The sequence below is a fragment of the Pelobates fuscus genome, chromosome 13 (genome assembly GCF_036172605.1).
Source record: "Pelobates fuscus isolate aPelFus1 chromosome 13, aPelFus1.pri, whole genome shotgun sequence".
NCBI classification, from domain to species: domain Eukaryota; kingdom Metazoa; phylum Chordata; class Amphibia; order Anura; family Pelobatidae; genus Pelobates; species Pelobates fuscus.
In genome coordinates this window covers 12,093,821-12,121,169 of record NC_086329.1, presented here as the reverse complement: position 1 = coordinate 12,121,169, position 27,349 = coordinate 12,093,821, and the positions used below count along the sequence as shown (strand labels likewise).

At 42.5% G+C, this 27,349-nt stretch overlaps 1 protein-coding gene across 1 annotated transcript; it reads right to left on the bottom strand.

Moving 5' to 3' along the window:
• Positions 1-1,054: 1,054 nt before the first annotated feature.
• SNAPC1 (small nuclear RNA activating complex polypeptide 1) lies at positions 1,055-20,908 on the bottom strand. The gene is made up of 10 exons (XM_063440348.1): positions 20,654-20,908; positions 19,080-19,239; positions 17,779-17,919; positions 12,151-12,255; positions 10,642-10,800; positions 6,244-6,294; positions 6,079-6,141; positions 3,157-3,295; positions 1,811-1,897; positions 1,055-1,177 (listed from the first exon to the last, which is right to left on the bottom strand). The coding sequence occupies exons 1-10, from the start codon at positions 20,776-20,778 to the stop codon at positions 1,122-1,124; spliced, it is 1,086 nt and encodes a 361-aa protein (XP_063296418.1). The 5' UTR covers positions 20,779-20,908; the 3' UTR covers positions 1,055-1,121.
• Between the last annotated feature and the right edge of the window lie 6,441 nt (positions 20,909-27,349).

Genomic DNA, 27,349 nt, shown 5'->3' with positions numbered 1-27,349 from the left:
CACGGTGCATTGATGCTAGTTTACCATTATTTTCAGTTCAATGTGAGTTCAGGGTAAATTTCAGTAGCAGACATAAGCTTGCAACTCCTATCACTCTAGCCATCTAATAACACATAAACTGATCATTTTCTATTGGGTAAACGGTTCATATGACAAATGAAACCAATTTAATGGGACAGTCACCATAATAAAACCGTTTTAAAGTTTACCTTTTCAGTCTTTGAGGAAACTGAAGTGAAATTGCAAGCTCCTCCTGCACCTCTTACTGTATTAACCTCAGATAACTGGGAGATGCTGGTTATCAGCTGCCATTGGTGGAGCATTGAGAGGCTATTGCACATGAATGTGCAAAACGCCGCAATGCGCCAATCAGCATCTCCTCCTAAAGAGGCATTGAATCAACGCATCTCTATGAGGAACATTCAGAGCCTCAATGCAAAGCACTGAATGTATGTCCTGCATACTGTGCAGCACCGGACTAGGAAGCACCTTTAGTGTCTGTCTGAGTGACTGCACCTAGAGGTGTTACTAGGCAACAATGTAAATACTGCTGTTTCTCTGAATAAGCCATGTTTACATTAAAAAGCCTGCAGGGACCATTACATTAAGTTGTAATTGTTCTGTTGAGTAGTGTCCCTTTACTGCATTTCTAATATACACAGCTTATTAAGGGATTCAAAAATTAACACTGATATTTACTAAAGTGAGAATTGTCAGGAATTCAAGGCCAAAACAGCTGAATTAAGTGGAAAATATCTAAGTCCTCTCTGTGTCCAGTTCACCTACTTTGGTCTAAAATTTCAAATTCACTTTGAATTCCCACTTTATATAACAGAATAACTCTGTATACATGTCCCAACTCCACTCAATTAATAAATGTATCAAATATCAAAGAAATTTCAAGGCATCTGATGGAGATAAGAGGCTAAGTGATGGACCCTGGCTTGATTTCCATACCTTGCTTCTTTCACAAGGGGTCAATACTTAACATACGCATTTCTAAAAAACAAAATCGTTTATTTTAGGTGACAGTTCCTACAACACTAATTTCAGGTTTCAAGAAATACATGTTTTAATTTATTTACAGACCCATCATGTACTGGGGGATCAAAATTTTTACATCAGGAGGTTTTCCCCCTCTTTTTCGAAGTTCTCCTCTGTTTTACGACCGGCATTTCTGTAAAGAAGGAAAAAACGTATGTTGTGTTTTTCTTGTCTTAATAAATAAATGTGTCTATAGAAATTAAACTTAAAGAGTTACTGCAGCCACCATGACTACATCTGCTTAAATAAAAAAAATAAAAAAAGGTGGGAATGAGAGTCTACGGTGCTTCAATTAATAAAATCTAGTATATAAAGTGATTCTCCGCTACTAAGAGATCGCAAAAACAAAATATACCAGTGAATCAAAAACCCAAGTGCAAAAAATAAATATACAAATGTATACGAGGTTATAAATCCACAGTAAAAAAAAAGACAACAACATTTATGTTTGTATATTGTTATTTAGTTTTACACTTGGGTTTTTGAATCACAGGTATATTACTTTGTCTGTATTTGCAGTGTTTGTGCTTAAAAATAACCTATCTGAGCACCCGGTCATGCTAGGCACACACAATATGTGGGCATTTGTATTCTGTGACATGTAAAAAAGTGCAATTAAATTAGTGGTTTATTTTTGTTTGCTTTTTATAAAACCAAGCAGCTTGGCAATAAACATTCTCACCCTACTCTGCTCTCAGGTCAGCCATGGTCACTACCTGCCCACCCTATATCAAGTTTCAAGCTGTGATTCTCAACATGGACATACCTTCACTACTAGAGGATGAATCCTCCTCTGGAATGACAGGCAATCTTGTCCTTTTGGGTTTTCGCTTGCTGCCACCTTCTTTGTCATCTGTAAAGGAAGCATCACATCAAGTAAGTTCCACTTATCCTGATATAAAGTTCTGAACCACGCGTTTCATCTATACACTATGTAGCTTGTAGCTGGCATCTGCTTACCTTCAAAGGTTAAACGGTTAACAAACAGTTGAACCACAAAGTCTTCAATCTGGCACAGGTCAGCTCTGCCCCAAACCTCCTCTGTAGTCTGAGGCCTCGGACAGGGGTGTCACTGATTGGCTGGCAATCTCAGCTCATCCATAGTGCCTCATTCACAAAACTGAGTGAGAAAATATGGCGCTGGAGCCAAACTGAAGACTTTGGGGTTAATCCATTTGTTAACTGTTCAGCCCATGAAGGTAAGTCAGCGCTAGGGACCTACTGGCACCATAACAACTTAATTGAATTTCAGTTGTTATGGTGCCCTCTGTGTTCCTTTAAGTTCCATTAAATATAACAAACATTAAAAAAAAAAAAATGGCTTAATGAAGTGATTTTGGTGTAGAGCTCATGTTGTACTGTCTCACATCTCAATTCTCTGCCATTTGGAGGGATTAAATCGTTTTGTTTATGCAGCCTTCTTACACACTTCCTGTAAAGAGATCTAATGTTTAAACTTACTTTATTGCACATTCATTTAATCATTTATTTTCCTTTAATTAAACACTATGTGCTCTCAGATTGAAAGTGAAACCATTTTGTTGTCAGTCACAGCCAGGGGAGGTGCCGCTAAAGCTGTATAACCAGAAACAAAAATAATTTAACTTCTAAAAGGCAGAGAATTGAGCAGTGAGACTGCAGGGGCATGATCCATACACCAACACTGCTTCATTAAGCTAAAGTAGTATGGTGAACACATTCAATCCCATTTCTGAGAAATGGCAATTTTTACATGTCAGACAGCCACTAGAGGCACTTCCTCTTTAAGACCTTCAAAATATGAAGATCTTTGTTTGGCATTATCACGTTGGGTATGATGAAGCCAAACATTAACACTTGTCATGGAGAAGCATTGGAAACATTCTTTTGGCTGAGCGAAGCCATTGATGCACTGTAGGTCTTCATGGCTTCTCTATGAGCATCATAGGATTAGACAAAATTAATCAAACCTGATTTCACCATAACGGCTGCTCAAAGTTAAGTTTTATAAGGAATGCATAATGAAAACTAAATTAACCAAAAAAAAGTTATTTTAAAATGGTTTTCAAGACAGTGTCAACTATTTATTGTGAATTTTCATTTAAAACAAAATTCAGAGTGTTACTTTGTTACCTTCCAAATCCAACGCCTCCTGTTTTATCGCAGTCTTCCTTTTGGACTTTCTGCCCTTCTGTCTGGTCCTTTTTTTAGAATTAGATGCTGGGGTGACAGAAGCCATCTCAACTTGACGATGCCGTCTGGATTTGGGGGCCTGAACCAAAAAATGTTGCAGGTTAGAAAAAAAAATAAAAACCACAACAAATAGAAAGAAAAATATGTTTTGTTTATATTCCAATTCAAATAAATAAGTAACCACACAAATAGGTTACTCAGTAACCAATCCTTCACTGTTAGAATGCGGGGTGTACAACATGTTACTTGGGGATTATAGGAAGAGTCTAAATATTAATTGGCAGAGCAGCAAGAGAATAGCACTTCTCTCCCAATCCACAAAACCCAAAAAGTTATTTTTACTTAATTTGAGGTTTTTCTCCTCGATGTTTGCGCTGTTCAGTTAGTGATTTTTTTCCCTAAAGTGCAGTTTCTAGAAATGATCTGATCTGCTGACTGGTATCTGTTATTCCATTATAGAAATCCCTGTCAGAGCTCTGCTAATCACCCAGTATTAGCCATAGCGGACACTGCAGCAGCTCCACGTCTTCAATGTCTGTAAGTAGCATCTTTATTACTTCTTTTGTGTCGGTTCTGTTACTTGGCTCTTTGGATGCTTCATAGCTACACAAACTGCTGTTTTTGCCCCATCATACTTCCTGTCCTGTATACACTCAGTCCAAGACTTAGATGTGAGCAAGTACATTAAGACTAAGTCATTAAACAAGACAGTTTGTTTATTTCTCTGAACGCATGAGTAACCAAACTCTGCATAGTTTTGGTAATATAAGCAGCAGAATCCAGAATAAGACAAGAACAGATAGGGGGCGCTCCAAATAGTGAATTAAGGCAATAAATATACTTATACAGACTGGTTTTCAGTTCCTATATACACCACCTAGATGTCAAAGACAATAGCACATAGCATAATACTGTATGGTGGAAAAAATATTTAGAACAGTTTGTCAATTGCCAACTCACAATCTGCAGAGCCACGTATAGTAGGCTCTGACTATATTCGCATGCTCTGATATCTCAGGAAATACACCTCCACTCTCAATGCCCAAAACTCGACTGGTCCCAGGAGTCAGCAAAGAAAATAATTGGTAGATTAAAATTGCTAAAAATAGCTATTTTAATCAAAAGTGTTTAAAATAAACAATAAAAGTATTGCATAAAAACAGCAAGAACACTCTGAGTGTTCTTGCTGTTTTTATGCAATACTTTTATTGTTTATTTTAAACACTTTTGATTAAAATGTTCTTGCTGATTGAGTGTTCTTGCTGTTTTTATGCAATACTTTTATTGTTTATTTTTAAGTATAAGTATTAAGTATTTTTTCTTTGAATCATTGAATTTAGCATGCAGTTTTGTACAACCTAAGAACGTGTTGCTATAAAGGGTCACTCCAACACTGTTTTTAGTTAAAGCACCCTCTCTAGCAGGTAGTAAACTAGTATATGGGCTGTTAGAAAACTTACCTGGGGTCTGCAGAGCACTTTTGGCTGCCTCTCCTGGAGGTTCCTGTAAGATGCATGCAGGACCAGCTAATTCTCAGGTGAGCACCTCCTGTACCACCCAGGTTAGCTCTGTGCAGAATCCTCTACGTACTGAGGGGGCAGCGTTGGGTGTCTGATGGATCCCAAGCAAGTTGTCAAATCTTTCTTAAAATGTTTGACTACTGTTGGAGGATGCAAGGGCACGCCTAGCACTAGAACCACTACAGAAAGCGGTTACGTGATTGTAATGTTTCTAAAAAAATAAATGCTCTCTATACACAAATCTCTATCAGCAATATTTGCAATCTGATTAATCTGGATTTCCTCACAATCCTGGGTGCTTCTTATGCTAGCAAACTTCAACATGCAGCGCAATTTGCTGACGGTCTTTGGGCCCAACATTCCAAGAAGTGACATTAGACACTAAACAGTTAACTCCACCGTATATCATACATTCCACAATTATCAAAAGTCTAATCATGTGTTGTCACACCAAGCTTTTATTGGCAATATGATATTCAAACTCTCACACTTAATGGATTATGTGAATATATTTGCTTTACAGGGTACCTGAACAACTGAAGCAAACATCCCTAGCTTTCTGTTTGACGAATACAGCACAGTGGTCATGTGACTGTGCTGCTGCTCATCTTATATATCCTGCAGTGAATTAAACCATTATTTGATCTACTGAGTGGGAGTGCAAGCTGCCCATTTACACTGGACTGGATTGACGTGTGTGCTTGTCCTTTGTTTTTTTAAAACTTTATTTGGTTGGTTTGCAACACGAGTTTTGTACAATAAAATATATATTTTTTTAAATCTTGTCTATACAGTGTGTGTCGGCCATGCTTATATATTCAGTCATTGTTGTGTAAATGTAAAAACTAATAGTCATAGTATCCTTTCCGTGGTTGCAATATAAGAATATTTACACCTGCTGTGATACTAATGGCTAACGTGGGATTGACATCGGCAATTTATTAACTTTATACAGAAGGGGTTATTCACAAAACTAAAATCCATGTGTCAAAACGGAGGTTAAACTAGACAAGCTGTAAATAGGTAAGCTGGGTCTATAATGGAGTTTGAGAATTTCACAAAAACTGCGGTTTTAGCCTCAATTTTGACATTCAGTTTTAATACTTCACCATTCGTAGGTGAGAACAAAAATTAAGGTTTAAAAGGGACAATGTAGGCTAGAGCCAACTGACCAACCATTCCCCATCTTTATAACTCTTCATTAAGAAAAACACAAGATAACATTTTGGAGGAAAAAAAAAATTGCCAGAAAAACTAAATATAACACTGCATCACTAAACCTGTACTCGCAATAAAAGGAAGGACAGATCTGCTAAAACAAACAAAACCATTGGATTCTTACCACTGTAACGGAATTGTATGATTTGGACTTGATTTTGGCCAATGCTCTTGCTCTCTCTGAACCCTAAAACACAAAACAGAATGCAATTATCACTCAACAGTAGGCAAAGCGTGAAATACTGTGTACTTTGCACAAAGTCTGGTCTGTATTTATTAATCAACTTACTTCAGATTCTTGCGAAGAAGCTTCTTTTTCCTCCGCTTCCGTCCTCGGCTTCTAAAGGAAGAAATAAAAAAATACAACTTAAAAAAACCGGTCAAGGGGGCGGAGCCAGCAGCGCAACGGAGCGGTCACATCTCAGTGAGCTCCGACTCCAACTTAACTTAAAAAAACCCTAAACGGTGGAATCTACACGCGAAACTACCTATAAACCCGACCACGGAAGAAAGGCAGAACATGGGCAGAAAGTCCAAGAAAACAAAGGCTGACAAAAGCCCTCCCGGACGGGATATCGGCGAAATGCTGCGGAACACGCAACAGGCCGCATGGTCCAAGATGGCGCTGGAGGACGATATCGCCTCGTACTCCTCAGGGGACTTTGACACAGACCTGATGGAGGAAGCGTCCTTCAGGCCGACACCAAAACGCAGCACGGGGTCCAAAACACGCGGAGACCCGGTCACTGTAAGCCAACTTAAAGAAATGCTGGCTGAATTACGCAAAGACCTATCTGCAGACATGGCCTACTATAAAGCGGCCAAGTCGAAAATCACCCAGCTGGAGGCCTGTACGAGCACCCAGGACTCCAGATTAACAACGGTAGAACAACAAGTAGCTGATCTAGCAAAGCAGCAACATGCCACAGCAGACAGCCTGGATGTACTGGAGGACCAAAGGAGGCGCCACAACCTAAAAATCCGAGGGATACTGGACTCTGTGAGCCTCACTGAGCTACCCCACTACATCAGGCGCCTCCTGGGTGCCCTGCTCCCGCCAAAACAGGTGAAGTCCCTGAGGCTCGACGGGATGTTCCGACTACCGAAGCCGACCCGAGCTCCAGCAACCGCATCCGCGGACCTAATCTTACGATTTCAGAGCATATCGGACAAAGCGGCACTCCTAACTACACTGAGGGGCAAAACTCCCTTGTCATTTGAGGGCAGCAATCTAACGTTTTTTCCAGGATATCACCAAGAGTACGCTTACCTGGCGGAAATTACTGGAGCCGCTATTACAACACCTCCGCGCCAGAGAGCTGCCCTACCGATGGGGGATCCCCGAGAGCGGTATTGTTCACTTAGAACGGGACCTCACATAAAGCACAGAGCTACCAAGAATTGGAATCACTCCTGACATCTGCGGGTATACTCCAAGCTGCACTCACAAAAAGATCGGGACTGTCCAGGATCAACCCAGCTACCATACAGGAGTTCACCCCGAGGGAACCTCTGGGACCAACACCGGCCAGCCCGCCGACTTGAGACACTCGGGACTATATACTCCAAGGGGACACCTCTGACCCACCACCAACGATAACCATGTTTTACACAGTTTGAGACTCCCACAAACTTCTGTTGTGTTTTGTGAAGATGTTTTTGCAGATCACTCCTGACACTTACCTGATGTTAGCTTTAATATTACCCCGGCAAATCCTTCCCTACACCAACATAAAATTGCTCCGTCTTACTTTTTGCAAAACCCAAGTACAGATAATGGGACTCGTGACACATGGGCGGACAACCAAACAGACAGACGATGAGCCCCCACATGCAGTAGCCCTTATTGAAGCAACCAAAGCCGGGCTCTTATCGCTATAGCCCAACCACACTTGAGTAACCATACCAACCCACCCAACCCTCCCCCCTGCCGATTCCTAGACGAGCCCTTTCAAAAAAGCATAAGCACAAAACGGCAAAGCAGGGGTGGATCCCCTATGTGAAAGACACACATATAACACTCAACCCTGACAGCACACTCACATAGGCTTCCACAGACGAGCATCAAGTAGGTTTATAATAATGCAACCTTATTCAAAAATGTGCAATGTTTATATACGCCCATTACTGTTTTTAAAATGTTATATTTATCGCTGGAAAAGCTGTTGTGGCGTTGCCTACCGCCATGTTTTACGTGAGCACGATAAAATAAAGAATATAAAAAAAAAACTGTCAAATGTCTGCTTTCATCTTAGTTTACGATGTAACTTCAATTCTGATCCTTCACTTGGTGGCTTAGAATTTTCATGCCCTGCTAAAATAAAAATGTGTTTTCCAAACAGTAGCCAACATTATTGAAATTTATGGCATTGAAACCAGATCCTATTTCTAATGTTCTGCCGTGTTAGGCAGCTTTACAAAGAAAGGACCAATAAAATAATATTAATTTAGCTCCAGGTATATAAAAAGTGTGGGCGGAGCCAGCTACAGAACAGAGCGGACACGTTTTCCCCGAGCTCCGAGAATAGTTAGCCTAAACACCAAATAACACGGTGAAAACGGCAATTTCTGAAAATAAAACCCTTCATCAGTGGTGAAGAAGGGAGAATGGGACGGAAAAATAAAAAACCTAAGGGGGATCAGACCCAGACAAGCTGAGACATCAGCGAACTCCTACGGGGTGCCCAAAGGGCCGCATGGGACAAGATGGCGCTGGAGGGAGATGAGACCTCTTACTCATCGGGAGACAACCCGTTCGACATGGGAGAGGAGCTACCCCACGATGTGCCCAAGAGACCCACGGTCAAACAGCATACCCCGGCCGAACCGGTAACAGCCGCCCAGCTAAAAGACATGCTTGCCGAGCTGAGGACGAACATAGCAGCAGACATGGCCTACTTCAAAACGGCTGTTGAAAGTGCCACATCACGGATCACACTCCTGGAGGCCATAACAAGCACCCAGGACTCCAGACTCACCGTGGTGGAAAACCAAATCGCAGAAATTATGAAGCTGCAACCAACTACCACGGACAGGGTGGATGCCATGGAAGACCAAAACAGGCGATACAACATTAAACTCTGCGGAATTCCAGACTCGATAGATCTGAACGACTTACCACACTATATCCGCAGGCTGCTCAACACGCTGCTGCCACCCAAGCAGGCCAAAGCGGTGAGATTAGATGGCCTATTCCGCCTGCCGAAACCACCCACGGCGCCCACGACTGCATCCGTCGACCTCATCATCCGATTTCAATCGATGTCCGATAAGGCCCTCCTGCTCAAAGCTACAAGGGGAAAGACCCCATTACACTTTGAGGGCTCATCCCTGACGCTGTTCCCAGACCTCACCCGCAACACCATCGCATGGCGCAGGTCACTGAGACCGCTACTGCAGCTCCTCCAAACACAGAACATTTTGTACCGCTGGGGAACGCCTAAAGAGCTACTGTTCACCCACATGAACACTGCTTACAAGGCAAGGAGCTATGCGGAATTGGAAGCTCTCATGCTCAAGAATGGAATCGCAGGAATGCAGAGTGTGGCTGGCTCGGGACTAACTCACTTAGACCCCTCTGCCATCGAGGAATTCATACCCCGCACGGCGAGATGCCCAGGGCCAGAGAGACTGACCTGAGGACGATAGCCCGTTTGGCCGCCCTTACTTTGCATAATGGACGACCGGGTCCCTTCCGACCCCACCACCGATGAACACTCGGACACATGACCTACCAGGCTCAGTTCCCAAGCCAAATAAGTTTATAACGTTGCTTTCTCATTTTATATTGGTTAACTGTTTTAATGTTTTAATTTTGTTTCCCTGACAACTAACATACTCAGGCCGACACGACCATTCCATACGAAAGGATAGCACCCATTAACACACTCACCCTTGGCACTCCTAAGTGTGGGCACAATGTGCACTAAGCAACCTCCCCCCCTCCTGCCCTAGATAACTTAGAGAAGCACAGATCGTGACTTGCTACCGATACAAGGAGGGAGGTCACCCCCAACAGGGACAACCATGACCCACAGAAGTGACAACACATACGCACCCTGGGGACAACACTAGACGAATCCCGCTCCTAAACCACTCTCCCCTACTTACCTAAGTTATTCACTTAGTCTGACTTACACTCAATAGCTCAATGTATACTTTTTCTCATGCCTAGCTAACACATAGGAAGTCTCTCTGTCCAATTTTCGGGCCCAAACACCTACTGTACAAGATTATGACCCCCAAGTGCTGTCATGCTGGCTGAGACCATCACGCAATTGACCTACTCTGTTTATATCGACTTTCAAAAAAACCAAAAAAAAAACAGTGCAGCATGCATAACCTTATATGTTACCTGAATGTATATCGCGGAATCTGAATGTACATGCCTTTGCAATTTGTTTACCCCCTACTGCACTGACAAAAATAAAGAATTAAAAAAAAAAAAAAGTGTAAAAATCCCAGGTGCGGAAGAAATATATATAATTCTTTTATCAATATGGTTTATTTTAACCGCAAACAAACTATTGATAATTGAGGGGCAGAACCACACTAAGTAGTAAATAAAATAATGGTGTGTGCATATATACACATACACACACACACACACACACTACAATTTACAGAACAAAATGAATAGTACAATTTTGCAGGTGCAACATCCAGATTAAATGTGACAACCACATACCCTCGTTCTTTTCTTCCACTGTTGGTGTTCCGTTACTAGATTTTTAAGACTGTCTACAAATCCATCCTTGATCAGACTCAGAGCCTTGTCTGGCTTCGATTTATCAGCAGAAATTAAGCATTTTGTTTTCTGGTAGTGCTCATGAATATTCAGCATTTCCTAACAACAACAAAAAAAGAGAAGATATTACATTGAGGCAAGGGTGTACAACTGTGGTTCTTGCATTGGCACCAGCTGGGAACTATTTTAACATAAATTATATCTGGAGAGAAGAAAATCGTGTGAGCGGTGCGGTTTCACTCACAGGTCACATAACTATCAAAGTGAACCCTGTAACAATGTATTACCCCAACAGACTGTTACGGCTAGAGAACAGGGCAAGATGTGCTTTGCATTGAATGGCCTAAAGTCATCACATGGGATTCTGGGTGATCTGAGATACACTAATTCAAGGCTGGGTAAAACTACAGGAAATCCAACGTTTTAACTGTTTAGAATCTACAACCCTTCCACAGCAATGAAGTCAATATGTACGTACCTTTCTATATGTATGTTCTTTTTGGAACACTACAACTGAAGGAAGGCATCATGCATGCTACTTATAGAAGTTAGAAATAAACACTATTTACTGTGCATTCTTTTAAAGTGTTATCTAAGCCAGTCCTTGACCCAACCCAGGAATACAGGTTTCAATGAGCAACAACTGAATGTAATCACTTGCGCTCACTTTAGTGCGTAAATTCATTGACGCCATGCACACCCCCACCAAATCTCCCTGTGATGGCTCCTAATACTACAAATTGTCATCAACAACTGATCTAATCAATGTTAGAATGAATAGGATAAGGTTTTGAAAGAAAAAGAAAAAAATGATATTAGGAAATCAGGTTAAAAGAAACCACTGAAACAAATTAGCACTTGATGAATATATACTTACACACAAAAAAATAAATCGCAAACAGATCTATATAAAAGAGGGAAACACACAATATACAGTATGATAAAAATACAGCCTCCCACTCGGGATTAACAGAGGCTTGATTTTGGTATATTCATGCCTTAAGAAAATACTGTGCATTTAGAACTTGGTTTTGTACCTTTCCCTCGCCAATGGCTAAGTTTGAGCCCCGATATATTTATATTGTATCTTGTTTTCCCACTCTTATACGGACTGCGTGCCCATATTCAGTATTTCAGATTTCAATCACCTTTGTGAATAGATATTTTATCAAATCGCTCCACAAGACATGCTCACGCATTTGTGATTTATGATATTATTTACTTTACATTAACATTACAATTGCCTCTTAGTTCACAGTCTCACATTTCCCATTAGAAATTTGCTAAAATGAAATGATGGATATTCTCTATAAACCTGTGTAAGTTTGTTGTCATAGATCTGAAGAGAGTCTAAAGGGAAACATCTAAAATCAATGGTTGTAGGGATATTTGATACCTTCATAGATGGTTACATACACAGATAGTTCTCCTTTCGCACACAGTGTTTACCTCCAATGTGTCTGTTGAAACCAAATCTTTGACTTTGTCTCGAATATCCTTAAATTCTTCTTTCCCAGCACTGTTTGCAGGCTTTTTTATGCTTTTGAAAGTCAGCTGCAAACAAAACAGATTCAATTGGTAAATGGTATGTAATGGGTAAAACAAAACAGTAAACTGCAAAAGGTTGACAAATCCATGGAAATTCATGTTAAACATAAATTGCTCCACCAAGAATTTAAAATATAAATATATAATGGGCAACAATCACTGCTTGGAGTTCTACATGTCTATTGTCAGCTCTAGACAACCAATCATAATTAATCAATAATCCTTAAAGGAATACTCCAGCCGCAATCAACAAATTAATTTAGATTAAGTTGTTTTGAGGGTGAAGTCTCTGGGTGGCATCTTACCGTAAGATGTTAAACGGTTTACAAACAATTTAGCTAAATACATAATATATATATATTGCACAGTGTGGCTGTAAGGATGGGGAATAGGGTCTCTAGAATCTAGTTTAGGGTTAGGTAACTTTTGTCACTACAGATGTTGTAGACTACAACTCCCCTGAGGCTTTGCCAGCATTATGGGAGACGTAGTCCACAACGTCTGGAGTGCCGAAGGTTGCCTACCCCTGGTAGATAGTAACACTCAGATTTAACTCATCACAGAGAGACTGAATCCTTTATGTTTAACATTAAAGGAAACTTCCCACTATGCCCAGCTGTAGGCTAAACAAAAAATAAAATATATACATATTCTCTGACAAGCTGCTCGGCTTCCATTTTAAGAAGATGGATGATGACCTATTAGCATCAAGAACTGAATGAGACAGAATTATGTGCTTCATCTGATAGTACATCTCCCTGTATCTACATTATAATCAGTATTTCATTCGGTAACGCCATGGTACGAATTGCAAACTGAAAACATTGTTAAACCTATCCATCACATTTCCCTGAGCAAGCAGCAGCTCCACACACAGCGCTGGGCCGTTAAAGCGCTATTTAGAAACAATTAGAGACATTGCATTACAATTTAAAGAGCCAGTTATAAATTATTAATCCCTGCCTGCGTATTTCTGCTAAACAGTGGTCTTTCAGCAGGTTAGTGGACGCATGCAAGAAGACCAACAGGAGGACAGGCCAGTTGGTCCTCTTGCAGCCCAGATCACTGCCCAGTGCCGACTGAGCTACATACATACAGGGCTAAGGTAAATATGTTAGAACGAAGAGTGTGGCTAAGGGAAAAGGGCTACAGTGCTGAAACCTATATCTAAAAATATATTTAAAATAACCCTTCTTGGGGGGCGGAGCTAAGCGCTTGAAGTGGACGGTCGCATGGCCGCGATCCTCCGGGCTAGAAAGACTAATAAACAGGTCCTGAGGGCTCACTCACCCGAGCTGTACTTACCAAGACTACGACTGGGACCCACAGAAACCAAATGGGTCGGAAAAACAAGAAAGCTAAACCCAACAACTCCGGCCAGAATAGGGACATCGGGGAATTGTGGCGGCAAGCGCACGAGGCGGCGGAGGCCAAGATGGCTTACCTGCATGGCGACTGCTCCGATTTTACAGAGGGGTCATCGGATGAGGAGGGGAGTGCTTCCACGATGGTCAAACCAGCACCATCAACGACACAGGCGCCTACTCGCTTGAAGACCCCCACTCCAGTGACTATGGAGGCGATTGGGGAGCTTATGGCGGCCCATCACGAAAAAATAGCGGCCGACGTGGCCCTCATAAGAGGAGACATCCAGGGCATAACGGTGAGGCTGAGAGCGGTGGAGGTCTCCTCCGCTGACCACACCACCCAGATAGCAGACCTCAAAGCCGCAGTCCGGGCGCTTCAACAAAAAGCATGGCTGCAAGAACAACAAATCTCTGCGCAAGAGGACAGGAGCCGCAGAAAAAACCTAAAGCTCCGAGGTGTCGCCGACTCAATCCCGGAGGAGGAACTCCCACACTTTGTCAGGCGGCTCCTCACCGAGCTACTGACCCCTAAAACAGCGAAAGCAATCACCCTGGAAGGCCTTTTCCGTACACCAAAGCCAGCAAGGGCCCCACCGGCTGCCTCGAGGGACCTAATAGTCCAGTTTCAATCCGCTAAAGACAAAAGAGCAGTTCTGGAAACCACAAGAAACCAGACCACTTACCATTTCGAAGGGATGAACCTCTCCTTTTTTGCTGACCTTTCCGGCGGGACGCTCGCGTGGAGACGATCCATGTAGGCCTTCAAGGCCTTACTAAGGCTCCACCATATCAGGTACCGCTGGGGTCCCGGCCGCACCATACAGATCGACAAAGGGAACTCAAAACACGTTGTTCGCGACATGCAAGACGCGGTGGGGACATTGGGCCTACTCGACTTACCCGCAGGCTCACTTACACTCACGCCGCACCCAGCAGACCGCAAAAGCACACTTGGAGGTGATGCCGCGAACGCCCCAGAATTTATCCCGCGGGGAAAACCTTCAGACCCGTACGCCAAGGCCACCACTTGAAGGCGGATTCCAACAAACGCGAACTCTGCTACAACCGTATTGGAACACAATGCAGAACTATGCGTATTTTGCATGCCACTTAAAATATGACTCCACGACTGCCTACCACCAAAATACGCTTATTCCTTTTTCTTTGTTTTTCATTCTCAATATTATTTTATGTTTTATTTTTATTTCTTTTTAACTCAGTCCGCGTACGTCAGTACCATTGTTTTTCGTGGTGTGACCTATTCCAAAGCGGTCACTAACCTGCCCTTATCGAGTAACCAAGAAGTTATTTGAAGCCAATACTGCCAGCCGGTCCCACGCATCACTCATTTGATAGACTGGGACTCAATATGTTGTCATAAATTGCAGATACCCATTTGCCTCATTACCAACTGTATGTATAGATGTGACTAACTATTCTCCCCAATTAGGCTATAGTAAATGTGCCCCAGGTATATACAGCACTTACAACATAACACCGTGCTGCACTTTCCACTTCTCGGAACTAGCAGTACACATATGCTACCGGGGGGCATCTCGAAATGGCACCAAAACTATTTTGTTTTTATTTGCTTTTTATTTATTTTCACTCGGTCTGCGTTCATCAGACAAAATGTTCTTGTGTAGAATAACCTATTTCTAATTGGTCACTAACGTGTCCTTATTGAGTAACCATGAATATGTCTGAAGCCAAAACTGCCAGTTTGTCTCATACATCACTCATTTGACAGACAGGGACTTGAACTGTTGTAATATCTTGCAGTTAATCATATGACTCAATAGCAACTTTATGTGTATGTGTGGGTGTCTATCCTCCCCAATAGGGCCATAATGGGTGAGCCTCAGGTATATACCGCATATGTAACATGACACCGTGCTCCCCTCTCCAATTCCCTGCACTAGCAGCACACATGTGCTACCGGGGAGTACCTCGAGGTGGCACCAAACCTACTATGACTGACACAGCACACATAATCCAACAGAGATTGGTGGGGGGAGACACAATAAGCATTTAATGTATGTACATATATATACACCTCCCTTTTATTCTTATTTTTCTTTTATTTTTATTTCTCGTGTATTCTCCTACAGCGACAATGTCGAGGCCGTAGACCTCACCAATTAAAGCGAATGTAACCATTTGCTCCCGATACCACGGTAATCAATATGTATCAGGTACACATTCACTGGCCCCCTAGGTTTTTAAAATGCTTGCCCTGGCGGGGAACACGCGGGCTCATTCTCATGAACTGCACAACTTCACATGCTACTGTCTAACACATAAGAATCTCTGTTATCGTGTAAGAAGAGTAATACCATACACCTACTCTGAACCTCAAGGAGGTTGCACTAACTATCAGCATTACAACCCACACATGTTTCAACTATTATACCAATGTTACTAAGTAAATGATTTTTGTATATGTTATCTTTTAAAAAAAACAAAATGTGCTGTACAATCTGCCATGTCATACAATGTTGTTCTGTTGTGAAATAAGCGTGCAGCTGCTGTCGTGGCCCTGTGCGCCTAATGTTCTTTCATGCACATTAAAAATAAAGAATTTAAAAAAAAAAAACCCTTCTTCTATATTGCACAAACTATCCACATTTAAGCAAGCATACAAAAAATACAGCAAATTAAAGAGGCCAAAACCTCAAAACGCATTAAAAGTGGTTTTCATTCCTGGAGTTTCCCTTTAAGAATCACTCTGTAAGATCTATCAATTCATTTTGGAAGTTATAGGAAAGGTAGGTGAAGCTACACACAGTGCCTGTGTATCCCTTTAACCGTCTATAAAAAGGCTTTTCTTCTTCTACATTTGCACAGCTTGTATTCTACGAACAGAGGAAATGGGCATAATCAGAGTAAGCAGACTGCTCCAAACAAGCACCCACACTGTTTGGACCACAGCTTAATGGTAAAACATTTGTCCCCCTGCATATTAGTAATGTATATCCAATATCCATGACATGTCAGGGATAGCTTTGTGTCCTCTGCAAAGCTCTATTTATAAACCATTCCCCAGATTTCATTATATTAACCACACGCACTGTGTCCTTGGCAATCTGTTACCCAAGAACTCAGCATGTCAATAAACACGTTATACACAGCATGTATCTCCAATGCTACAGAATACAATCACTCACAATAGAAGGAATGAAAATAACACTCGCACATTAAAAAGAGAATAAAGAACGAGTGAATGATTCATTAAAGGGAAACTATAGTGCCAGGAAAACAAACTCTTTCCTGGCACTACAGCTTCCCCTTCTGTCAAGGCCCCCTCCCGCGGCACTGAAGGGGTTAATAACCCCTATTCAATGCTTTCCTATGGGGATTGCGGCAACGCTCGACGTCCTCATGCAGAGCGTGGGGACGTCAAATGTCATTTAAAACACTTTTTGTGCTCTAAGAACACTGAAGCACCATCTAGCGGCTGTCTGAGAGACAGCAACTAGAGGTTGGATTAGCCCTGTCATCAAAACACTGCGGTTTCTCCAAAACTGCAGTATTTTGACTAACAGGGCTAAGGGCAGAGGTGCATGGCATCCAGACCACTCCAATGGGCAGAAGTGGTCTGGGTGCCTACAATGCCCTTTAAAGGGACACTTCACTCCCATGCACACACAACCCCCTCATGGTTTAGTAAATATGCCTGCATTTTATCATTGGGGGGATATATCTAAAAACTGCTTGAAAAGGTTGCAGATCTCATCTGCCACCTTTGCAAGACTTCTCCTGCCCAGACTTTGTGTCTGTCCAATCACAGACCTCCAAATGCAGCTCCATGAGAAGTCATTGCACGGCAGGTGCTCTGGGCAATTACTGCCTCGAGTTTAGCTACATTGAGCTAACCAAAGCAGGAAATAACCGGACCGGTTGTCCGATTAGCCTGGTCAATTTATAAAAGTGTCAATTTCTATAGAAATCTGCACTTTTTGCAAACTTGAAAAAAATAAAAAAAAAGGGAGGACATACTCTTCACACACAAAGAACCTGGGAAAATGCTTCAGGGGTTTGGAATGTCTCTTCAAACAGTAGGAAACCAATGAAAAATATGCAAATAAATGACATTTGTGACATGTATAAATATTCATCCTAATGCATGTAAATAAAGCCGTATTGTAGTGTATGATCTTACTAGTGTCGGCATCCCTGTGAAATGGAAAGCCCGGCTCAGGCGCATTTGCCGGAATATGTAAACTGCATCCAAGTGCTGAGCGTTGAGAAGGTCCTGGTGGAAGCTCTCCAGTTCGTGCCAGTCCTTCAATGCTATGCGGATCTGAAAGAGACAACACAGGAACTGGAATGATTGCAGCAGATAGACTCACTCCTCAGAGCTTTCCTCGAATGCCAGTAAACAAATACCTAAATGTCCTGGACTACAACGAACGGTCTAGAGAAATTGTCTTTAAAATGATAGTGAGGTGTGCAGCCTTAACTAGTCCAGGAAGATATCACAATGTGTATAATCCACTTCGTTAGAGTAAAAGAAAAGACACCAGGAAATAACCACAGCTGTAAGTCTGTCCATCGGGCCTCTAATGTCAAAGCTGAAACCTATCCTTTCTGCTTTGACCAAATTCCCTTCCACCCGTTTCTGTCTATCCAAGAGAACTTAGCTTGTCTTGGTTGTGAGTATGTGAGAAAGCATCTCTAGGAGAAGATGCTGATTTGTGCAGCGATAGTGTCACAGTAAATGATCGGCACCTTATTTAATGCAATTAAAGGGTCACTTTCAGCATACAGAACTTTGTGTAAAGTGCATTTTTGAAAAGCATTTTATAACATTTAACCTTTTTTGTTATCAATACAGTTAGTATATGAAAGGATCACTATAGGGTCAGTAACACAAACATGTATTCCTGACCCTATAGGGTTACATCCACCATCAAGCCACCCTAAAGCCCCCTTGCCCCCCTAAATATACTAAATATTTAGTCAAATCTTACTTTTATTCAAGTCTGCAGCTGTTGGCTCTGCTGACATCATCAGAAGTGATTATCTGAGCCTATCACAATGCTCTCCCATAGGACTGGCTGAAGCAGATCAGGGGCAGAACCAGCACAAGTCAAACACAGCCCTGGCCAGTCAGCATCTCCTCATAGATGTTCAGTGTCTCCATGCAGAGGGTGGAGAATACTGAATATCAGTCACTTTGTGCAGCACTGCCCCAGAAAGCACCTCTAGTAGCCAGTGGAGATATCCCTAGGCTTTAATGTAAACACTGCATTTTCTATGAAAATATAATGTTTACTGCAAAGATGACTGCCTGCAGGGACTGATTATATTCACCAGAACAAGTTATAAGCTGTAGTTGTTCTGGTGATTATAGTGTCCCTTTAAAAAACAATAATCATTACGTATAAAAAACTTAATTAACTAAACGTGAGTTCTGACTCTGACAGAGAGAGATTCAATGTGTGCCAATAGCTGTATTACCTTCTGTTTGGGCTGACAGAGCTGGGTATTATACAGTCCATAAAGCAGATACAGAGCACCCACGCGGATCTGAAACGTGTATGGCGGCAAAAAGTACAGGCAGGCAACCGCAAACGACTCTTTTGTGAATTTGTTCATTTCCAGACTCCTCATTCCACCTCTAGAATAAAAATAAAGAAAAATAGATTTACAGCAGGAAAAGCATTTGCAAAGTAGTTTTCTAAAGTTTTTCCTCAATGTTGGATATAAAGGCAGTGGAACATACACAAGAAATGTGGAAAAAAATAAACCAAAAACACAAACCGCATAATTACCATAAAAACAATTAAACCGAACACTTTGGATGAAGTTTCAAATATCGGGTTTCACACAATCGTTTCCAGCTATGTCGACTTTTCATACTCCCCTCTATATTTATGTTAATGGTTAGTATAGAAACCTGTGTGTATTGTAAATTCCTCGATTACCCGAGTCCATCTTTCACACAATGCGTATTGGGTACCACAGGGTGTGCAGGTGTGAGCCACAAGAAAGAAGGTGGGGTCACAATCTCTGCCAGAAAACCCTCAGTAAGCGCAGTCAACAGCCAAAAAAAAAAAAAAGGCAGCGATCTGATGTTTCCTTGTATGTCCCACTTAGCTCAAGTCGAGATAAGAGGATATGGGAATATGTAGACAAGATTGAGAATGCGGACTAAGGAGATAGGTACATTAGCAGGGGAAGGAGTGGATGTAGACAGAGAGGGAGATATGGTGAGAGGTGTACACTTGGGGGAAGGTAGAGCATATGAGTAGAGAGACAAGGCAGGAAGTAAATCATTACTTCCTTTGATGTCACCAAACATGTCAATAAGTGCAATTTACAGACACTAAACGGATCATGCATTGGCTGACAGCATCAGCTGAGGGCTCTCCACCAATGAATGACCCTCTGTACAAAGAATATGTACACAATTGGCCAGCCTGAAACTCTACTGATGCTGCCAGAGGTGACCTCATCAGAAACATAAAATATCTCCGTATGAGCAGCATTTCATACAGTCACAAGCAGACTCCAAGACTCTGAAATAACCAAGGTGCTAGGAGTAACCCTTTAAGATTTTACAGGGAAACTATAGTGCCAGGATAACAAAACTGTCTAACCACCGGGAAGTCCCTCTAGTGGCTAGATATGGAGTTAACCCTGCATGGTAATTATTGCAGTTATTACCATTGCAGGGTTAAACTGGTGTCACCATGATCCAGACTTCACGGGTATTACATAGTTTACTGCATCAAAGAGCATCACCCCCCACTAAAGGCCAACACGGATAGACAGATAATGGGAAGATACGTTTTTAAATCCATACACTTGCTATAAGGTCAAGGTGGAAATGTATGTTCTTTTAATAAAGCCTGTGTATTTTCATGGATATACCTTAAATTAATTCATGCACATCTATAAACATTTAGCACAATGTCCATATTATAAATGTCAAATACCCTAAAAGCTAAAATGGGACAATTGCTGTAAATATTTGGCTAAACATTTGACAGAAGCGGTTATAGATATTGAAATATGAAGTGATAACTTACAGAAATATGTTGGAAAATTTCACATCCTGCCACATTTTCAGAAAATCCTCGAATCGCACACTGTCCGTCTCCTGAAATCGGCTAAGCAGGGTTTCACAGTCTACCTTCACACCAGTATAACTCATATTGGCCTATGTTTAGAGTTGGAATTCCTGTAAACAGCAGCTCGGGATTATGCCATTTACAAAATCAACGTCCATTCAGTTCCACGTGGTCTGGGAAACATAAAATTACATTAATGAGACAAAGGATCATAAAGGGGTTTGCAACAGTTAATCGAAACATAGCAATTAGTTTTTCATTATATTCAATAAGTAACACGTTTAACATAGAGAACATATGTGTGCAGTCCTCCTCAGGACAAGTATCTGAAGAGAGCACATTAGGGATGATAATCATAATTTTGCATTTCAGTTCCTGATTTATAGTACAGGTAAACGATAAACTGTGCAGTGGAGGCAAGGGCAAGAAGAACGTGGGACAGAAAAGGTATGGTAAAGGGAACCATGCAAGCACCATAACCACTTCAGGATGCTGCAGTGGTTTTGTTGTCACAAGTGCCCTGGCACCTCCCCCCAATATAATGAATCAAACCATTTATTAATGGCTGACCTTTTACCTGTGGTCCTTTAGATGGCAATCTCTGCTGAGCTAAGCCTTGCAGTGTAGGGTTTAGATCATGGGTCCTCAAACTTCGGGTCCCAGATGTTACTGAACTACAACTCCCATGATTCTCTGGCTAACTATGTAATTCAAAGAATTATGGGAGTTGTAGTTCAGCAACATCTGGGGGGCCGGAGTTTGAGGATCCATGGTTTAGATCACCGACTTATAATACCTGCTATAAAGTCTGGTAATAGAGAAAAGGAGGGGGGATAAGAATAATACTATATGACAAACTAATCGTTATTACATGCAGTAAGCATGAAAATACAGCGTGTTTCTTCTCAGCCCAGAAATGAAAATGCAGAGAGTGCGTGAACTGATGAGCCACAAACTTTATAGTATTATTGGTTATTATTTATATAGCGCCAGCTTATTCCGCAACGCTTTACAATAAGATAGAACACAATTTAGTCTTCCTTCAGAACCCTATTAGAGTTTATTCACAAAAGAGTGAATTCAAAACTGAATTCCAACCTTTAGGCTACAATATCCGGGCAGTGACACAGTGATTCACCAAAGGAAGAGCTTGGTAACTCTCCCTGCTTCAACTCTTGCAACTGTGTCACCCAAAAAACGAACCCTTCACTGTAAACCAGTGGTTCCCAAACGTTTTAGATTCGAGGCGCCCTTAATATTTTTCCAAGGCGCCCCAAGTCAAAATAATTTCCTAGGTTGTATATATGTGCAGCGCAGCAGCATATACTGGGTCCCAGTTCAGCAGAAATGTTTGCCGTTCAGGCGCAGATCCAGAGCCTAATCTTGGGAGGGGCACTGGTAGATTATTTAAAGAAACAATCCGGGCACAAGAACAGTTTAACACCTTGCCTGGGATCTGCCGGGATAGCGCTGTAGTGTGTGTGAGGTGTGCAATACATACGTGTGCGTGTGTGTTGGGGTGCAGTGTCTGTCTATGTAGGGTAGCTTGAGCGTGAGGGATCCAATGTGTGTGTGGGGGCTGTTTGTATGAGGGGCACAGTGTGTGTGGGGGCAAGTTGTGTGGGGCAGTGTGTGTGACGGTACAGTTTGTGTGTATGGAGAGTAATTGTGTGTGTGTGTGTGTGTGTGTGTATGTGTGTGTATGTGTGTGTGGTGTGGGGGTGGGCAAATTCATGAATATTTAAATTAAAAATAATTTTCATATCCCCGCTCCCTGCTTACCTTTGCCTGGGTGTAGGGGAGGGGCAATCCTTAGTGGTCCCAGTGGTGAGAGTGAACTCTAGAAGCCTCATGAGCTGCTAGAGTTCAGTGCGTTGCCATGGTAACTGCTGCAACGCTCTGACCTCGCGAGAGGAGAACCCGGCGGAGCTTCAGGTACGAGCTCCCCCAGGTCCTCTCGCCCTCCCTCCCCTGAAGGCTGCCAGCATCACACTGCTAGCGGGCCACACATTTGAATATATTTTGCGGCTCCCCTATGCCAGTTCGGGCTGTTTGGGAACCGCTGCTGTAAACTATTCTAGCAACCTACTTTTTCACATACCTGAAATACATCCTCCCCTTATCTCTTTGTCACTTTCCCCCACCCCCTCTAGAATGTAAGCTCATTTGAGTAGAGCCCTCAACACTCTGTGTCTCTGTGCGTTTAACTCATCTTGTTGGAAAAACATGTATTGTACAGCGCTACGTAATTTGTTGGCGCTTTATAAATAATAATAGATCGCTCTTGCCAATCCTTAGTGAGTTCAATGTGAATTTAACATTTTAGCTCGGAATAGCTGAACAGTAATCATGCAGTATTTTTCCTATTCATCTGTTTTGGACTAAAAGTTCACATTGAAAGGGATATTCTAGGGACCATAACTAATTCATCTCATTAAAGTGATAATGGTGCTTGGGGTCACATGGAACTGTCCCACTGTTCAACTATTCTATCCAACTGAATGAGGGTCCCCAGGGGCCCATGGCACCAAGTCATATAGTGATGGGAGGCAGTGATACGCTGAGAGTACCCGGATAATCTCAGCATGGCGCCAAGTCAAACAGTGATACGCTCAGAGTACCCGGATACTCTCAGCATGGCACCAAGTTATATAGTGATACACTCCGAGTACCTGGATACTCTCAGTATGGCACCAAGTCATATAGTGATACACTCAGAGTACCCGGATACTCTCAGCATGGCGCCAAGTCATATAGTGATACACTCAGAGTACCCGGATACTCTCAGCATGGTGCCAAGTCATATAGTGATACACTCCGAGTACCCGGATACTCTCAGTATGGCACCAAGTCAAACAGTGATACACTCAGAGTACCCGGATACTCTCAGCATGGTGCCAAGTCATATAGTGATACACTCCGAGTACCCGGATACTCTCAGTATGGCACCAAGTCAAACAGTGATACGCTCAGAGTACCCGGATACTCTCAGCATGGCACCAAGTTATATAGTGATACACTCCGAGTACCTGGATACTCTCAGTATGGCACCAAGTCATATAGTGATACACTCAGAGTACCCGGATACTCTCAGCATGGCGCCAAGTCATATAGTGATACACTCAGAGTACCCGGATACTCTCAGCATGGTGCCAAGTCATATAGTGATACACTCCGAGTACCCGGATACTCTCAGTATGGCACCAAGTCAAACAGTGATACACTCAGAGTACCCGGATACTCTCAGCATGGTGCCAAGTCATATAGTGATACACTCCGAGTACCCGGATACTCTCAGTATGGCACCAAGTCAAACAGTGATACGCTCAGAGTACCCGGATACTCTCAGCATGGCACCAAGTTATATAATGATACACTCCGAGTACCCGGATACTCTCAGCATGGAGCCAAGTCTTATAGTGATACACTCAGAGTACCCGGATACTCTCAGCATGGTGCCAAGTCATATAGTGATACGCTCTGAGTACCCGGATACTCTTAGCATGGCGCCAAGTCATATAGGGATACGCTCATAGTACCCGGATACTCTCAGCATGGTGCCAAGTCATATAGTGATACACTCAGAGTACCCGGATACTCTCAGCATGGTGCCAAGTCATATAGTGATACGCTCTGAGTACCCGGATACTCTTAGCATGGCGCCAAGTCATATAGGGATACGCTCAGAGTACCCGGATACTCTCAGCATGGTGCCAAGTCATATAGTGATACGCTCTGAGTACCCGGATACTCTTAGCATGGCGCCAAGTTATATAGGGATACGCTCAGAGTACCCGGATACTCTCAGCATGGCACCAAGTCATATAGTGATACGCTCAGAGTACTTTGATAATCGCAGCATGGTGCCAAGTCATATAGTGATGGGAGGCAGTGACATGCTCAGAGTACCCGGATACTCTCAGCATGGCACCAAGTCATATAGTGATGGGAGGCAGTGATACGCTCAGAGTCCCCAGATACTCTCAGCATGGCACCAAGTCATTTAGTGATACGCTCAGAGTACCCGGATACTCTCAGCATGGCACCAAGTCATATAGTGATACGCTCAGAGTACCCGGATACTCTCAGCATGGCACCAAGTCATATAGTGATGGAAGGCAGTGATACGCTCAGAGTACCTGGATACTCTCAGCATGGCACCAAGTCATATAGTGATACGCTCAGAGTACCCGGATACTCTCAGCATGGCACCAAGTCATATAGTGATACGCTCAGAGTACCCGGATACTCTCAGCATGGCACCAAGTCATATAGTGATACGCTCAGAGTACCCGGATACTCTCAGCATGGCACCAAGTCATATAGTGATACGGTCAGAGTACTTTGATAATCGCAGCATGGCACCAAGTCATATAGTGATACGCTCAGAGTCCCCAGATACTCTCAGCATGGCACCAAGTCATATAGTGATAAGCTCAGAGTACCCGGATACTCTCAGCATGATGCCAAGTCATATAGTGATACGCTCAGAGTACCCTTTTCACCTACTGTTCCATTATGTAAAGAATCTCCTGTTAGAACTTATTGTCCGTCTTCTTTACTTATTGTACAGCGCTGCTGAATATGTTGGCACTATATAAATAATTGTAATTATTTACAAAAAAATTTTTAAAAAGTGGGACGCAGGAGACCTACATTAAAGCATCAAAACAGATCAAAACGGTTTAACACGAATGTAGGGACATCGCCAAGGGAATCCAGGCACTAAAAACCACTTCAACTTGATGAAGTGGTTATGGTGCCATAAGTGTTCATTTAAGGAATAATTATACAATCATTTTACAAATCAGCTTTTTTTTTTTTCTCCCATCAGTTCAGTTTCCCTGTCACTAAACCATTAATGATGACATTAATATGGTGACAGACCCCCAAACCTGCCCTGAGCTGCTACTGAATGGGACTTTCTGACAGCTCAGACCCGCCATAAATACAATATACAGCATTAAAGGAGACTCAGAGAGCAGGGTGCCCCCATTACCCCCACCACAAAAACAAACAACCACAACCGCCACCACAATATAAAGCATTAAAGGAGATTCAGAGAGCAGGAAGCCCCCCCACCATGAATCTGCCCCCACTCACCCCCATGCTGTAAACAGGAACCCACGCACAGCGTCATTACGTCACTCATAGCATCCCAGAGTCCAAACACTAGAGTCCGAAGCTTTAAGCATTAGGCTTAGACAGCGCGGCGGCAGCGGCCATTATGTCGGAGCCCGGCTCTGGCGTATGGAGCGTTACGGCAGTGAGTAAGGCTCTTGTGTTTATAACGGTCTCCGATCCTGTGCGCATGCGCAGTGGGAGTGTGTGGGAATGCCCAATGCCTTGTTATCAGGTCACACAGTAGATCATCTGGGGTGAGGGGGTCACTCAGTCACTCAGACTAATATAGCCAGAGGGGAGACATTATCCCCAAAAAAACACTAAAAAAACTCCCAGCAGGTTTACTGAATAGTTTGTCTTGTTTTATTATTTTGCTTTGATGGTTTTAATTCTTCCTATTTTTGTGCAACCTTATATTGTTTGTTTGTTTTTTCTTCAGTAAACATTGAATTGCAACAATTAATTGAAATCCAAACGACAAATTTTCAGCAATCTGGAAACATTTCCCAACTCCGCCAGTCACAGCATGGCTAATTTTGGATTTTAGATTTTAATTCGCTAGAATTCTGAGTTTAGCGTATAACGGCTTTATATAGTACAATCTAACAACACTCCGAGCACCATAACCACTACAGCAAGCCAGGAGTGCCTTGCTCCTCCCCATTGTAATTAATCAAACCATTTTACAACATTTTGACTTCTTACCTGGCTTGCGTAGGGCACCGCTCCCCGCCTTCACTACTACTGCAACGATGGTCTTAGCTCTGACACAGAGCATCTCACTCATTGGAGGCTGTAGTGGAGGCAGGGAGTGGTGCCTGGCAGACCCGAGGTAAGAAGTACAACTTCAGCGCACTCTTGGCACCATACCCACTATCGCATGCTATGGCTGTTATGGTGGTTAGATTGTTCCTTTAAATATTTGAGGTGGCAGGAAGTTTCCACTCTCTGAGAAATTAACCCCGGGGCTGTTTGTTCACTAAACCGTGAAATGTGAAGAAGGGATCGCAGAATTGAGCATTTTAGGATATTATAACCCAGTTATAAACACTTTACATGTTAGCGGTTTTGAGCTAAAAAAAAAAAATGCAATTCCCCATTCAGAGAATAAACACAAACAGGGTTATTCACTAAATGGCAGATTTCTGGCAGTTAATCGGAATAGAGAAACGGAGGCAGGAAGAGTTGTGACCAAATTGGAGATTTGTTTCCAAATCGATGGCCCTGTGAATGGGGTAACACAGGGCAGCTGTAATACCAGAGACCCAACGGTAATAAATGGAGTGTACTACTCTAACACCTTATTACAGTAACAACTGAATACTTTATCCCCATACAATACAGAAATATTTGCAAGCGCCATATTGAAAAGTACCCGGTTTTTATTCCGCAAAGCCGAGTTTAAACTGCGAAGGCTGCCAGAACCAGTCAAACTAAAACCCAGGGAAATTATTTAAAATGATGACCTAGGCTGGTCTTTTCGGTTTTGTCCATTCATACATTTAACCCCTTAAGGACTAAACTTCTGGA

Bases quoted from the DNA above. Each gene is read 5' to 3' on its own strand.
- SNAPC1 (XM_063440348.1), bottom strand. From the start codon at position 20,778: ATGAGTTATACTGGTGTGAAGGTAGACTGTGAAACCCTGCTTAGCCGA. The intron at 12,256-17,778 runs GTAAGATCATAC...TTTTGTTTGCAG, and splicing joins TCACAGGGATGCCGACACTA to CTGACTTTCAAAAGCATAAA. The intron at 6,295-10,641 runs GTATGTGGTTGT...TTCTTCCTTTAG, and splicing joins AGTGGAAGAAAAGAACGAGG to AAGCCGAGGACGGAAGCGGA.